This window comes from Carassius gibelio, chromosome B22, assembly GCF_023724105.1.
Source record: "Carassius gibelio isolate Cgi1373 ecotype wild population from Czech Republic chromosome B22, carGib1.2-hapl.c, whole genome shotgun sequence".
Taxonomy (NCBI): domain Eukaryota; kingdom Metazoa; phylum Chordata; class Actinopteri; order Cypriniformes; family Cyprinidae; genus Carassius; species Carassius gibelio.
In genome coordinates, this window is record NC_068417.1 from 19,519,815 (window position 1) to 19,534,767 (window position 14,953).

Sequence of the window (14,953 nt, forward strand, 5' to 3'; positions counted from 1 at the left end):
AAAAGCTTAAAATCACAGTCATATTAAATTTGTTTACAATTGTTTATTATAATGATTTGTTTTTATCATGTTTTTCTGTATTTTTAGTCTAAACGACTGTGGCATTACAGATGTTTCTTCTTTAACTCAGTCTTTGACAAACACAAAAGCACTGCAGTTTCTAAAAGAGCTTGATCTGACAAACAATATGATTGGAGACTCAAAGCAGCAGCTCACTGATGTGCTACAAGACTCCAAATGTGAACTGAGGTGAGTGAACAGTTCTCGGTTGTAAATTAAAATTAAATTAAATTAATGCATTTAGCAGACACTTACAGTGCATTCAGGCTATCAATTTTTACATATCATATGTTCCCGGGGAATCAAACCCCCAACCTTGCGCTTGATAAGCAGTGAAATAAATGAAATCTGACAACTATTTAATATTTATGTTCAATGAAAACATCAAAGTGGAAATTATATAATAATTTTAATAAAACATACAAAATAACTACATAATTTAGTATTTAAATATAGTTACATGAATTTGTTACAGCAAACACTGATTCTTTTCTTCATAGACTAGACTGTGAACAGACTTTCAGTGCTGCTCCAAGCCACACTGGTGGGTGGTTTATCTCCTTGTTTAAATCTTAGGAGCCTGTGAAATGAACAGGATCATCATTATCAGGTGAGGAACATAAATATATATATATATATATATATATATATATATATATATATATATATATATATATATATATATATATATATATATATATATATGTCAGTAATAGGAAGTACTAAATAAACAATGTTTTGCATTTTGTATGATCCCTCTTATTTTGGAAAAGTTTTTTTTTTTTATTACTTTTGACCTCAATTGTATGTGTGTGTGTCTATACACACACGCGCACACATACAGGGCTCAAATTGAGGGGGATTTGATCCCCCTGTTGGGGAAAGAAAACTGACAAAAAGCATCCCCTCATTAAAACCACCATCTCCTCTTACCATTCCCAGTGGAGGAGACAGGGGAGGGGCACTTACCCCCCCCCGAAAAATGCCCAGTGATTCTTTGTGTACTCTGCACACACACTGTTTGATATCATTTTTTGTTTCATTTATAAAAAATCATCATGATTCACCATAATTTTGCGTAACATTTACTTCACATTTGTGTTTTTTTATGTTTATTGTTCTTAAAATTAAACCTTTTTTTCTTTATTTTAGACCTGATGGAGAAGAAAGAAGAGAGTGAATAACTGAATTAGGTGAAAGAGAAACATCATCATGTCAAAACTGGAGAAATCTTCGAGTTGCTCACCGAAAAGAAGAGACAAAGAATCATTCACCTGCCCTCAGTGTGGAAAAAGTTTCCCATACAAATAAAATCTTAAAACTCACATGAAAATCCAGACTGGAGAGAAACCGCACACATGTGATCAGTGCGGGAAGAGTTTCAGACATACATACACTCTTAAAATACATCTGCGTTCTCACTCTGGAGAAAGACCGTACATCTGTGATCAATGTGGTAAAAGATTTCCTAGGGCCGAACACCTGAAGGTCCACCTGAAAGTCCATACAAAGGAGAAGCCTTACACGTGTTCTTCATGTGGAAAGAGTTTTAGTCAGCTGGGTAATTTAAGAATTCACCAGAAAAGACACAGTGGCGTGAAGGATCACATGTGCTTTGAATGTGGGGAGACCTTTACCGCCGCTGCGACATTGAAAAAGCACCAGAGGTTTCATACTGGAGAAAAAACACATGAGAAGGTCCAAAGTGGAGAGAAGCCTTTTACATGTGATCAGTGTGGGAACAGTTTCACTCAGTTAGGATCACTACACCGTCATACTAAAAACAGCTGTCCGAAATTAAAATCGTTCAAGCACATTTAAAGTGTGTTGCTGACTCATCATCAAATGTGACCCAATAACGCATTGAGTAATAAAAGCTCTCTTCATAATAAATCAGTTAAAAACACCCTCATTAAAACATCATTGTTATATGAAGATGTTATATATTAAAGGTCATCTTTAAGGTCAACTGCAATAAAAAATGGAAATAATGTCTGAAAAATCATCTGTATTTTACCTTCATCAGATTTTTGTAGTTGCTTAAGCAATTTATTAAATCAACTTATTATTTTATTATCAACTTTTGTTTATTTATTGCTCGTAATATGTGTATTTGAAAGCCATGAAGCACTACAATTGTTGTTTTTTTAGCTTAAAATGGTCTCATCATTTCCAGTTTCGCATAAAAAAAGAGAAATAATTTAATAATCTAGTAGTTATTAGAAAATTTAACCATATTTCACAAGAAAATATTATAGTTGTGTATGGTTAATGTAGCATTTAATAAAATGGATTTTGGTTTTTTGCTGATGATCCTGTTTAAGTCAAGTCAAGTCAAGTCACCTTTATTTATATAGCACTTTAAACAAAACAGATTGTGTCAAAGAACTGAACAACATTCATTAGGAAAATGGTGATTCAATAATGCAAAGTGACAGTTAAAGGCAGTTCATCGTTGAATTCAGTGATGTCAATTTAAGGATTGAGAGTGTTAACAGAGCTGCTAAATAGCTTCAATAGTCCTGTTTTTACCTCATTAATTATGCTGTTGTGTTTAAATCACCTGTAAACTGACACTTTCAGCTCATTTTCATTTGTCGTCAGAATGAAACAAACCACAACAATATAAATCAGAATTTCATTATATTTTGAGATTAACTGTGTTTCATAAAAAAAAGGGATAATAAAAACCAGTATGACTAGGTAAGTGAAGTTTAATAAAGTGTATAGTGAATATTTTCTGATTTTTTCCCCATACTTTTTAAAAATGTGGATTCTGTTTGTGGATATGTGTAATATTTGTCTATATAACTTTGTTCATAAAAATCATCTTAAAAATTGGGGAAATCATTAAAAAACTTTAGAAAATAAAACCTCCGGTAAACACACATGGTATATCAAACCGTATCATTTATTTAACAAAATTAAAGCCAATATGGTAAAGCCACGTGTGTCAAACTAGGGACACTGACTTAATTCATCGATATACTTTTAGAAGCAATAATGTGATGTAATCATTTTCTGTACGATTTGATCTGTTTCTGGCCCACTCTCCTTTACAATATTGCTTTGGTTTATTAACGTTTGTTGTTTATGCACAGCTCTCGCCAAAGCGTTCCAGTCAGGATGAGGTCTGGACTTTGACTGGACTGGCAGGGACCGGCTAACACCAGCATACAGTACTATGAAAAAAGTCTTAGGCCAATAGTATTTTCAGCTACAACAACAAAAATGTATTCATGTCTTTTGTAGTGTGTCAGTAGGAAATTATAGTTTACATTTCCAAACACTGCTTTAACCATTCATTGTAATTATCTAGTGAGGTTCTTGTACGGATAAGCAGTGCTCCACACAGAGATCTGATCTCGCCATCATCAGTCTGTGTGTACATGAAGAAACGGAAACAAACTGAGGCAGACTAAGTCCCAGTCCACACGGAGACGCGTTTCTGTGAATACGCACATATTTTTTATCGGATAGGTGTTAAGTCCACACGCACCCGGCGTTTTCATAAGGTGAAACCGCTATTTTTTTAAACCGGGTCCCAGAGTGGATAAATTTGAAAACGCCATCTTTGCGTTTTCGTCTGGACGGCTAATCCGTATATTTTCAGAAACGATTACGTCATCAGCCCTCGTCTCCCCCCTAGTCAGACACCTCTACGTCACGTTACAGCAACAAAAACATGAACAAACACTGAACGATTGTCTTTTTATTAACTAACATTAACACAGATTAATAAATGTATTGTTCCATGATCGTTTGTGTACCATGCGCAAGGTTTATGAGCCAGTCCAAGTCTTCTTCTCTGTTTTTAGTGTATCTCTGTGGCAGAATTACAGCGCCACATACTGGTCTGGCATGTACACTACATCATTTTGCGGTTTCGTGTGGACGTGGATATTTCTTGAGACGAGGAAAAAAAAGATCGGATTGGGGTAAGCTCCGTCTCCGTGTGGACGGGGCCTCAGAGTGTTAAATTAATATTGGAGATTTGTATTCCATAAACTCCTCACTTACTTGGTCTTGTTCCTTTGGGTCTTGAAAAGGAAGGAGTTCCTGAAATCTTAAAAAGGGCACATGTGTACAAGACTGATTAGAATACAGTGAGAGACAGATTTATTTTGTGATCATGACCATTAAACTTAAAAATATATAATCAGTATGTAAAAACCCTTGCCTGTCTACAAAGTATAGGGCATCTTCAACCCCACACTCAGCTCTTAGCTGCACATCAATAAATCTGGCATGCTTCAGGAGAGCATCTTTCAACGGGAGTTTATCAATGGCATACTCCACAGCTCCGACCAAAAAGGCCAGTGCTGCCTGCTGGAATTGTTGAGCCTTCTGTGATGTGACCTCTCCAGCCTCAAGGAGCCTGTTTAGCGTAGCTCTGGTGGTGAAACCCACATTGAGTTTTTCTCCTATCAGTGAGACAGAAGACATAGAGAAAGCTAGTCAAATACAGGCTTCTTATAGGATATCTCTGGGTTATACAAGTTTCAAGTTTATTGTCATATACACATAAATAACATTTATCAGTCATGAAATTTGTTGTGCTCAAAGTAATCTCAACTTTACAGAATAAAAAAAAAAAAAAAGAAAGTAGATAAATAGAAGAGGTAAAATAAAAAAGGATTAATTTAGGTTGAAGGATTAATTCTAAAAAGTGACAAGTGTGCCATTTAGGAGAGTGAAGATGGTTGAGTAAAGTTCAGCATTCTGATGGCTTGAGGATAGAAGCTGTCTCTGAATCTACTAGAGCTGTTTCTGCTGCTCTTATATCTTCTACCAAATGGCAGAGGAGTGAATATACTGTTATTGGGATACCATACTTTTAAAAAATCATCAGAAAGACCACTCAATCCATAGAAAAGGTGTATTTGTTGTGAATAAGCATACAGGTTTATCTCCCTATGTGACTTCAAAGCATTACCTGGCAGTTGGTGCAGTGAGTCCTTGAAGGGGATGTCATGGACTTCTCCTCCTCGTAATGCTGCTGGTGTCATGAACCTCGAACAGAGTTTCTTGATGAATTTTGTCATCTGCAAAATGTAATGTCAAAAAATATTAAAATGCATTATTAATGCAATTGCTACTCAGTTCAATGACTATGAGTAGATTTAAGTTTAGATAATTAAGTTATTTTTTCACTTTGTACAATAATTTATCAAGGGAGACATGTAGTGCACAGTATCAAAAAATGTCAGATGTTTTGAAATTAGATAGCTTAATTGTCTTTCTTGACGAAGTAACACAACCTATATTTCACAGGGGTGTTGCACTTAAGAAAGGAGACATCAAAATAGCCAAAAATAGCCCAACCCTCCCATTTACCTCTTCATACAGCTGGAATATGGATGCCTTTTCTCTCTGGAGAAGGAGGTTCAGTGTAGAGAACACTGGGAATGTGGCCTGAAGGAACAGGAGGTAGACTTCCGTCAGGGGATTGGAAAACGCCTCCACCAGCCTCCTGAACCTTGGTTGTTTCTCATCTGCAAATAGACAGGTTGTTAGTATCGGGTGTCTCACATAACCATCTTGAACTAGTGCAAAAATATAATGTGTGACTTAAAGATTTGAAGTAGCTGGTGAGTTGGCCATACTGCTGCAGAATGCAGGTGATGCACATCTCCAAACTCAGCCACCTCACAGAAATGTACAGCAGCATTTCCATATAATCACTGCCATGGAGTTTACAAAATTCTGGTAAAATATGTAAGAAAAACAAACCAAATTAACCCAATTTTTCCTTAGTTTGGGTGTATAACACTGGAGCTAATTGAATTACAAACCTTTCAAGTAACCTTTACGGTTTGTGCTGCCCTTAAACCAGTATCCAACATCAACCACAAGGTCCTCAGTGTCAAATCCAGATATCTGCAGAACATGATATGAGCGCAAACATATATTACAGCAAATTATGTACTCCACCTTAGCTTAACAGATATTTAATGGAAAGCAAACATGTTGAAACTTACTTCCAAAAACCTCTTCCCAGCGTGTTTAGCAGTGTTATGGATTATATGGCAGGGGCATCCATGAATGTAAATGCTGGGATTTTCCTTAAGCATTTTTGCCACAATTGAATTTTTGGCTCCAGTGTTAACTGGGGCATTGTCAACTGACAGGCCGACACAATTTTTCCATGGTATGTTATGCTCTATCAGGACATCGTTGATTTTTTTTTATATGACATCAGCTGTGCCACAGTTTCTTCCACTTGTGGTGCACATGTCGAGGAATCTGTGCACAACTTTGGTGGTATCAAATACCCTTACAGTTAGGGGGTTCATCTTCTCTAGTCCTGTAACAATATGGTACATAACTAACTGCATGCATGAATTATTTCAGTATGTGTGACATGAACATGAGGAAATGAAAACAGGCAATTTAGCTGTCAAAGGTATACCTGTGTCATTTGAGCCATCCGTGACCAGTGTAAAGGGATTTTCCCTCATCTTCAACACCAGCTCGTTTCTATAATGTGGTGCAACTGCTTGATTAATGATGCACACAGTTTTTGTGCTGGAACTCTTGAAATTTTGAGCTGTGGGAAAGTCTCTGAAGCATTCCCTGTACAAGGGGCTGAAATGGTCTGCCACAGCAAATGAAACATTGTGTTGAACCATTGCTACGGCAACTTTCACCTCAGCTCTCCTTGTCTGCAACAGAAACAAATTACAAAATATATATAGCTATGCTGAATACAAATTTGAATGTTAACTCTGATTTATCCCATATCTGCATGTCCATTAAAATTATGAATTTCAGTAACAATAAAAATACATTACAGAGCAGTATTCTGTCCATGTTATGGATGAATGTCTCATATATGCCATAAACATAGAAATGGTTGTATTATTTAGGAAAAATGGTATTCATGAACAATGTAATCAACCTTTTGGATTTAATGTGCTATGTACCTTGACCTCTTGCACACTCATTTCTGAAGTCACTGGCAAGTAAAAGTTTTTGACTGTGCTGGTTGACTTTAGTGCCTGCTGTTTGGCCTGATGCCCCTTACTTTCTATGTGCCTTGTCACATCCCGCACACCTTGATGGGCACAGGAGTTCTCTTGGCGGCAGATAGAACACCAGTAATAGGAGCTTCATTATTAAAAGAGCTCTTGTAGGTGGCTGCTCCTGGTACTTTTCTCCCTTTTGTTTTGATGGCCTCTTCTGACACCTTAGCCATCTCCTCCACCGTCTCTTCCTCTTTCACCTGCACCATCTCTTCCACCTGCACCGTCTCTTCCACCTGCACCGTCTCTTCCACCTGCACCGTCTCTTCCACCTGCACTGTCTCATCATCTTCCACCTGCACTGTCTCATCATCTTCCACCTGCACTGTCTCATCATCTTCCACCTGCACCGTCTCATCATCTTCCACCTGCACCGTCTCTTCCACCTGCACTGTCTCATCATCTTCCACCTGCACTGTCTCATCATCTTCCACCTGCACCGTCTCTTCCACCTGCACTGTCTCATCATCTTCCACCTGCACTGTCTCATCATCTTCCACCTGCACTGTCTCATCATCTTCCACCTGCACTGTTTCATCATGTTCCACCTGCACTGTCTCTTCCTCTTCCACCTGCACCGTCTCCTCCTCTGTCTCCTCCTCTAATGTGCCTACCATTTTCGTGACCTTCTCTGGGCCAGCATCCTGTAACCTGCTCTTTTTGGGGGGCTTTCCTCTCAGGGTGAATGAAAGGATGATTAGTTGCCTTTTACCTGACATCTTTGAAAGACAGATGCAATGATTAATGCATCCATGGCCAGGATTATATAATTATAAAATATGACATGATTTTAAAAGTGACCTATAACATCGACTATGCAATACACTTTAATTAATTTAGTGCTAATAAAATTATTAAGCCAATTGGAGAGAGATATATTTATAATGTGACAATAAGTCAGTCATCGTGTGATAACGAAAATATGACTAGGCCTCGACTAACATTACTTGTTCTGAACAGATGTTGTCAGTGAACAGGCTGTAAAACTGTTGGCTAAGTAACAGACACTCATGAAAAACTGATGCTAATTATCTGGGAAACATTCTCTAACAGCAGTCAAGTTGTCATTGTTTGTGTCAAACGAGTTGTGAATTTGTTGTAACATGAGATCATTACTTACTTTGTGCTCAAAGTGATGCTTGGTTTCCTCTGTGGGTGAACGAGGAATATGGTGAACAATTCCAGGATGATTTTTTTTCATTGGTTGTTGATTTAAATCTTACCCAGATACAATCGTGCTATTTTCTGATTGGCTATTGTGTAGCCTATTTCTTTTTTTTGATTGGCTGATAAGTGGCAGGCTCGATTAAGAACTCCAGGGGACACGCGCTTGATTCCTGCCGGTTTCCATAGTGAGAGCGGCGCGACCAGATAACTTTTGGGCGCTGCGTGCGGCATATTAAATATATTATAAATAGTTTTTCTGCGTGAGAAATACAATGTGTGGCGGGAGTGCGTGATAAAAGACCGAAATGAGTGACTGTCACGCTCAATGCGTGACACTTGAGAGCCCTGTCAGTCCTGCAGTGAGAGGAGCTCTGTCCCTGTGACTTCCCAGGCCAGCTTCATCACCCTCTGTAGTGCCTTTCTATCATGTGTTGTGCTGTTGCTGAACCACGCAGCAAGTTAACACACTCTCCACAGTGCATCTGTAGAAGTTATGGAGTATTTGTGATGACATGTCAATCTCCTCGGGACGTACATTCTTTGACTGGCCTTCCTGTGTTCTCTGTCCACTTGAGGTAGTCACAGATGTGTAGACCAAAGAACTTATAGCTGCCCACTGTCTCAACCTCAGTATCTCCATCAGTAGAGGCTGACAGACACGATCACTTCTCCTCATGTTCATAACCATCTCCTTGGTCTTGCTGATGTTCAGTGTGAGATTGTTAGCCTCATTATGAGTTTTGAAAAGATGATAGTGTTGAATTCCAAACTTTTACTAAGGAAAACCAGTCAGACATAGCTGCCTTTATTTTCCAGGTAAGTTAGAATTTTGTGAAGTGCAAATTAAATCGCATCCTCTGTTGATATTAGTCCTGTACACTGCTTAGAATATGTTTCTTAATAAGACATATTTTCCTGGAGTCATGTGACTGTGGGATGCTTCGGCAGATTTAATGCTTTGGTGAACATCATATCTTGAATTTTTGAAAGCTTCAGAGTCCCCAGACTTAAATGGCGAGTAAAATGTGCAAATGTTCTTCTCTGATATATTGTCTATGCAGGTGCTGACATACACTGTAACAGGGCCATGCACATAAATAGTTAAAAAATGTAATAATGTAAATGTTCTAAATTAGTTGTTTATTAGTATTTAATATAGATTTATTCTGTAAAATATTAAATTAAATGTCTAATTCTTATAGGGGAGAGTGGGGTTAGATTAGCCACTTTTTACTATTGGGGTCCTCAAGATAAGGGAAAAATGACGCAGAGGTACAATGAAAGTATCTATCATATCCTAATAAAAGTATCCATATCATTTTAAATGATCAGAATGTATGAGAAAGGGTTCTAAAAATATGGTTTCTTATAAAGAACAGTCATATTTCTTTGGACAACTATAACAACATAAAACAACCAAATAAAGTTTACATTTCATTATTTTATTGTTTGCTTTGCTGAAACAATATGTTGCATACCAAAGTTGTAACCTTCCTAAAAACAGACTAAACAGAGAGTTTGTTGGCCATTAGTGACTACAGGTGGAAAGATTTATCTGATTGTATTGTGATAAAAAGCATTTTCTGGTTCTTATCAGAGAAGGATTTGGTGCACTTATCCACTCTCCCTATTATATAAACTATAACAAATATGTATAGGCTATATGATAAACTAAATCAATAATATCACTTTAAAATACCAGTTTACAATTTAGAGATTTAACTGAACTACAGTGGGGTAAGTTAAATGCATACTCAATTTACCCCACAACATTTAGCTGACTTTGCCCCATAGTCAATTTTGAAGAAAAAATGAAAAAAAAAACTAAGTGAAAGTGACATGACATGATGTACAGCCAAGTATGGTGACCCATACTCAGAATTCATGCTCTGCATTTAACCCATCCAAAGTGCGTGTGCGCACACACACACACACACACACACACACACACACACACACACAGCAGTGGGTATCATTTATGCTGCGGCGCCCGGGGAGCAGTTGGGGGTTCAGTGCCTTGATCAAGGGCACCTCAGTAGAGGTATTGCCAGCCCGAGATTCAAACCCACAACCTTAGAGTTAGGAGTCAAACTTTCTAACCACTAGGCCACGAGTTCCCCAAAATGAAATGAAAAGGAAAGAAAAAAATACTAACTGAGGCTATTATTTAGCTAAATGATTTGCATGGTTTTATATGTTGCTTAATGACCTATATTTATCAGATATTTTTAGACCTGGATAAATTAGCTTTGATGTAACAACCATTATACCTGTTATTACACTGAGAAGCCAAACGCTGTTTTTCAAGTAAATGGGTGCCTTCCGCTCTGTCATGTGTTTCTCCTTTTCACACTCTGGCAGAAATAATGGGTGGTTCCAAAATACATGGTCACATGACAGTAAAAATGTACAGTTGCCAAGATACAGGGGGGTGGGTCAACTTAACCCACTCTTCCCTACTTCCATTGAAGATAGGCAGAAGCCGTACTTTCTAGACTAGACTAGAGCAATTATTAAATATCTTTCTTGTTCCCCCTTTTTTGTTACATAGACATGGCTAAAATGTGGCTAATATTTCTATAGGCTAATGAAATAATACCGGCATTTTAAAAAAAACAAGCACCCCTCAGCACTTGGTGCACTATGCACAGTGCCTGATGCACCTGGTGGGAGCAGTAGCGCTGCTCAGACCACACTCTGATTATTTTAATTTCTAGAGCACTCTGTTTCCACTTATGTTTCCAAGTCGGGAATGAAGAAAATGTACGGTTGTCTGAAAAAAAAAATTGTTATATGAAGATTTTTTATATTAAAGGTCATCTTTAAGGTCAGCTGCAATAAAAAAATGGAAATAATGTCTGAAAAATCATCTGTATTTTACCTTCATCAGATTTTTGTAGTTGCTTAAGCAATTTATTAAATCAACTTATTATTTTATTATCAATTTTTGTTTATTTACTGCTCGTAATATGTGTATTTGAAAGCCATGAAGCACTACAATTGTTGTTTTTTTTTTTAGCTTAAAATGGTCTCATCATTTCCAGTTTCGCATAAAAAAAGAGAAATAATTTAATAATCTAGTAGTTATTAGAAAATGTAACCATGTTTCACAAGAAATATTATAGTGTTGTATGGTTAATGTAGCATTTAATAAAATGGATTTCGATTTAGTTTTTTTTGCTGATGATCCTGTTTAAGTCAAGTCAAGTCAAGTCACCTTTATTTATATAGCACTTTAAACAAAACAGATTGTGTCAAAGAACTGAACAACATTCATTAGGAAAATGGTGATTCAATAATGCAAAGTGACAGTTAAAGGCAGTTCATCGTTGAATTCAGTGATGTCAATTTAAGGATTGAGAGTGTTAACAGAGCTGCTAAATAGCTTCAATAGTCCTGTTTTTACCTCATTAATTATGCTGTTGTGTTTAAATCACCTGTAAACTGCCACTTTCAGCTCATTTTCGTTTGTCGTCAGAATGAAACAAACCACAACAATATAAATCAGCATTTCATTATATTTTGAGATTAACTGTGTTTCATAAAAAAAAGGGATAATAAAAACCAGTATGACTAGGTAAGTGAAGTTTAATAAAGTGTATAGTGAATATTTTCAAATTTTTCCCCATACTTTTTAAAAATGTGGATTCTGTTTGTGGATATGTGTAATATTTGTCTATATAACTTTGTTCATAAAAATCATCTTAAAAATTGGGAAAATCATTAAAAAACTTTAGAAAATAAAACCTCCGGTAAACACACATGGTATATCAAACCGTATCATTTATTTAACAAAATTAAAGCCAATATGGTAAAGCCACGTGTGTCAAACTAGGGACACTTTTAGAAGCAATAATGTGATGTAATCATTTTCTGTACGATTTGATCTGTTTCTGGCCCACTCTCCTTTACAATATTGCTTTGGTTTATTAACGTTTGTTGTTTATGCACAGCTCTCGCCAAAGCGTTCCAGTCAGGATGAGGTCTGGACTTTGACTGGACTGGCAGGGACCAGCTAACACCAGCATACAGTACTATGAAAAAAGTCTTAGGCCAATAGTATTTTCAGCTACAACAACAAAAATGTATTCATGTCTTTTGTAGTGTGTCAGTAGGAAATTATAGTTTACATTTCCAAACACTGCTTTAACCATTCATTGTAATTATCTTTTGAGGTTTTTGTACGGATAAGCAGTGCTCCACACAGAGATCTGATCTCGCCATCATCAGTCTGTGTGTACATGAAGAAACGGAAACAAACTGAGGCAGACTAAGTCCAGAAAACACTGTGGCAATGTCTCCAAGACACTTCAAGAAACCTTGCTGAAAAGCAACCTGCAAAAACTATGTGCAAGTGTAACTAGGACAAAATGTCTTTTAAAAAAAATTGGTGGTTGCACCAAATTCTGATTTTATTGGGTAATAGAAGTTACACAAGTGACTAAAACTTTTAACAGTATTGTAGCTTCGCAGAAAGGTTTCATTAAGCATCTGGGAGACATTGCTACAGTTCTTCTGGATTTAGTCTGCCTCAGTTTTTTCTGTTTCTTAATGTAATCGAAGACAGACTGGATGATGGTGAGATCAGATTTCTGTGTGGATCACGGGCTGCCGTCAGATTCCTTGTGCATAAAATCACACTCGATTATTACAATTAATGGGAAAAGGAATGTAAACTGATATTACTGACACACTGTATCAAAAGATATAAATAACTGACTTAAAACCATTTACTGTTGGTGAAAATACTAATGGCCCAAGACTTTGCACAGTATATGCAAATTTATTTATTTTTGTTCTTGTTGTTTGTTTTGTTTTTTGAAGTGGTTTAACAGCCATTGTAAACATTTGGAACAACCTAAATAAACTCCAAACATTTTTTTTTATTTTTTTTTCAGATTTCAAAAAGACATTATTTGTTATAACTTCTGTTATATGGGCAATGATTACATCTTTATATCGTGACTACTTTTGGGGCTTTCTGTGTTTTAAATATTTTAAATGCCTGGTAAATTATATTTTACCCCAAACATAACAGATTAAATGATGTGTCTGGGATTGCAGTGTTATTGTCTGTCTAAATTAACTATTTTAAATTTAAAATCAAATTGCTTCTGAGGTTATGGCAAGAACAATGTAAATGAAGAATTATTAATCAATTGTCTTGTGATTGCTGCTGATAACATTTGTCTGAGGTTTCAGTTATTAATATACCAGAGGAAACGAGGAAAAATAGAGAATCAGTTAAAAGAGAAAGGTTTAAGAGAAATGTAGCACAACGCTCATAAAATATTCCCAAGCAATTGCTTGGCAAATAAGAGGATATGCAAAGCATGATTAAATCTCAATCTGATGATGCTCAGAACTGATGTGACACTGACCTCTGCTGGTGAAAGTGAGTTATTGGTTGTGGTTTTTGTATTGACTGAACCATATTGGAAATCACATGAGTCAATCAGTTTTGAAGCAATGCCAAGAGCGTGGAAATACTCAAGTCAGAAGTTTTGGTTGGGTGATCAATGATAAGGTAAATTAAATGCGGTTCAATGATCTTAAAGTAAGTACTACTGTACCTTTCCCAGTTGCTCCACCATGGGAACATAAAGAAATGGCTATTGATTTGGGATTGTTAGAAGAAACGCAAGGAAATGGTATGGACATTGGACAGGTATGGGATGCAGAGATATTTAATGGAGAGATATAGAGAGGATGTAAGTATATATACAGATGCATCTAAACAGAGTGATAAAAGAATGGGGGTGGCATATGTCATCCCAAAATTAAAAGTAGAAGTAGTTCAAAGAATCAGTGATGATTTGGCAGTTTATACAGCGGAGTTGGTCGCTGTGTGGCTAGCTCTGCTGTGGGTGGAAGTTAATAGGCCAGGGAAGGCAGTAATTGCTTCAGATTCAAGCTCAGCTTTGATCAGCATCAAAACATGTCAGTCAAAATCAAGACAGGATATTGTAAGAGAAATAATACAAATTGCAAATAATCTGATACAATCAGGAACTGAGATAACTCTTATATGGGTACCAGCTCATTTAGAAGTCGTAGGAAACTTGGCAGACAAATGTGCTAAGCAGCTGGAAATGTAGATATTGAGGTTAATTATAGCAAAGCAGAAATTAAGAGTATAGTTAAAAACATTGTTAAGGGCAAATGGCAAACATTATGGGACAATGGGTAGACTGGAAGACAGTTATATAATATCCAGAATAAAGTGTGAAAGGGCAGAAATATGAACAGAAGCAAGGAGGAGGAGGATGTGTTGTCAAGAATGAGGTATGGACACACAAGATTAAATAAAACTTTGGTAATAATAAAGAAACATGATGATGGCAATTGTGAATTATGTGAATGTCCAGAGTCTGTAGAGAATGTTATCCTTCAATGTCCTAAATATCAGGAAGAAAGACAAAGATTAAGTTCACAATTAAAAAGAAAACAGTTAAGATTAAATTTAGAAGAAATCCTACAAAGAAGCTCAGATGAAATGTTTTAAATATATATTTAGTTTCCTAAGGAATACATGACTAATTAAAATAATTTAGGTGATTTTATTTATTTATTTTATTTTATTGTATTTTTTATTTATTTCATTTTTTTCATTGGAAAGGTTAGAATCCAGTACCACTCCAGTCCAGCAGGTGGCGGTAATGTACTTTTAAAAAAAATTGAAAGAAGAAGAAGAAGAAGAA

The 14,953-nt window shown here is 36.4% G+C and overlaps 1 protein-coding gene across 1 annotated transcript in view; it reads left to right on the forward strand.

Moving 5' to 3' along the window:
- The window catches only part of LOC127988199 (NACHT, LRR and PYD domains-containing protein 12-like), a 72,101-nt gene extending 71,529 nt beyond the window's left edge, over positions 1-572 (forward strand). The window contains 2 exon segments of the mRNA XM_052590818.1: positions 88-253; positions 561-572. Coding sequence (XP_052446778.1) covers positions 88-253; positions 561-572 — 178 coding nt within the window.
- Positions 573-14,953: the final 14,381 nt, after the last annotated feature.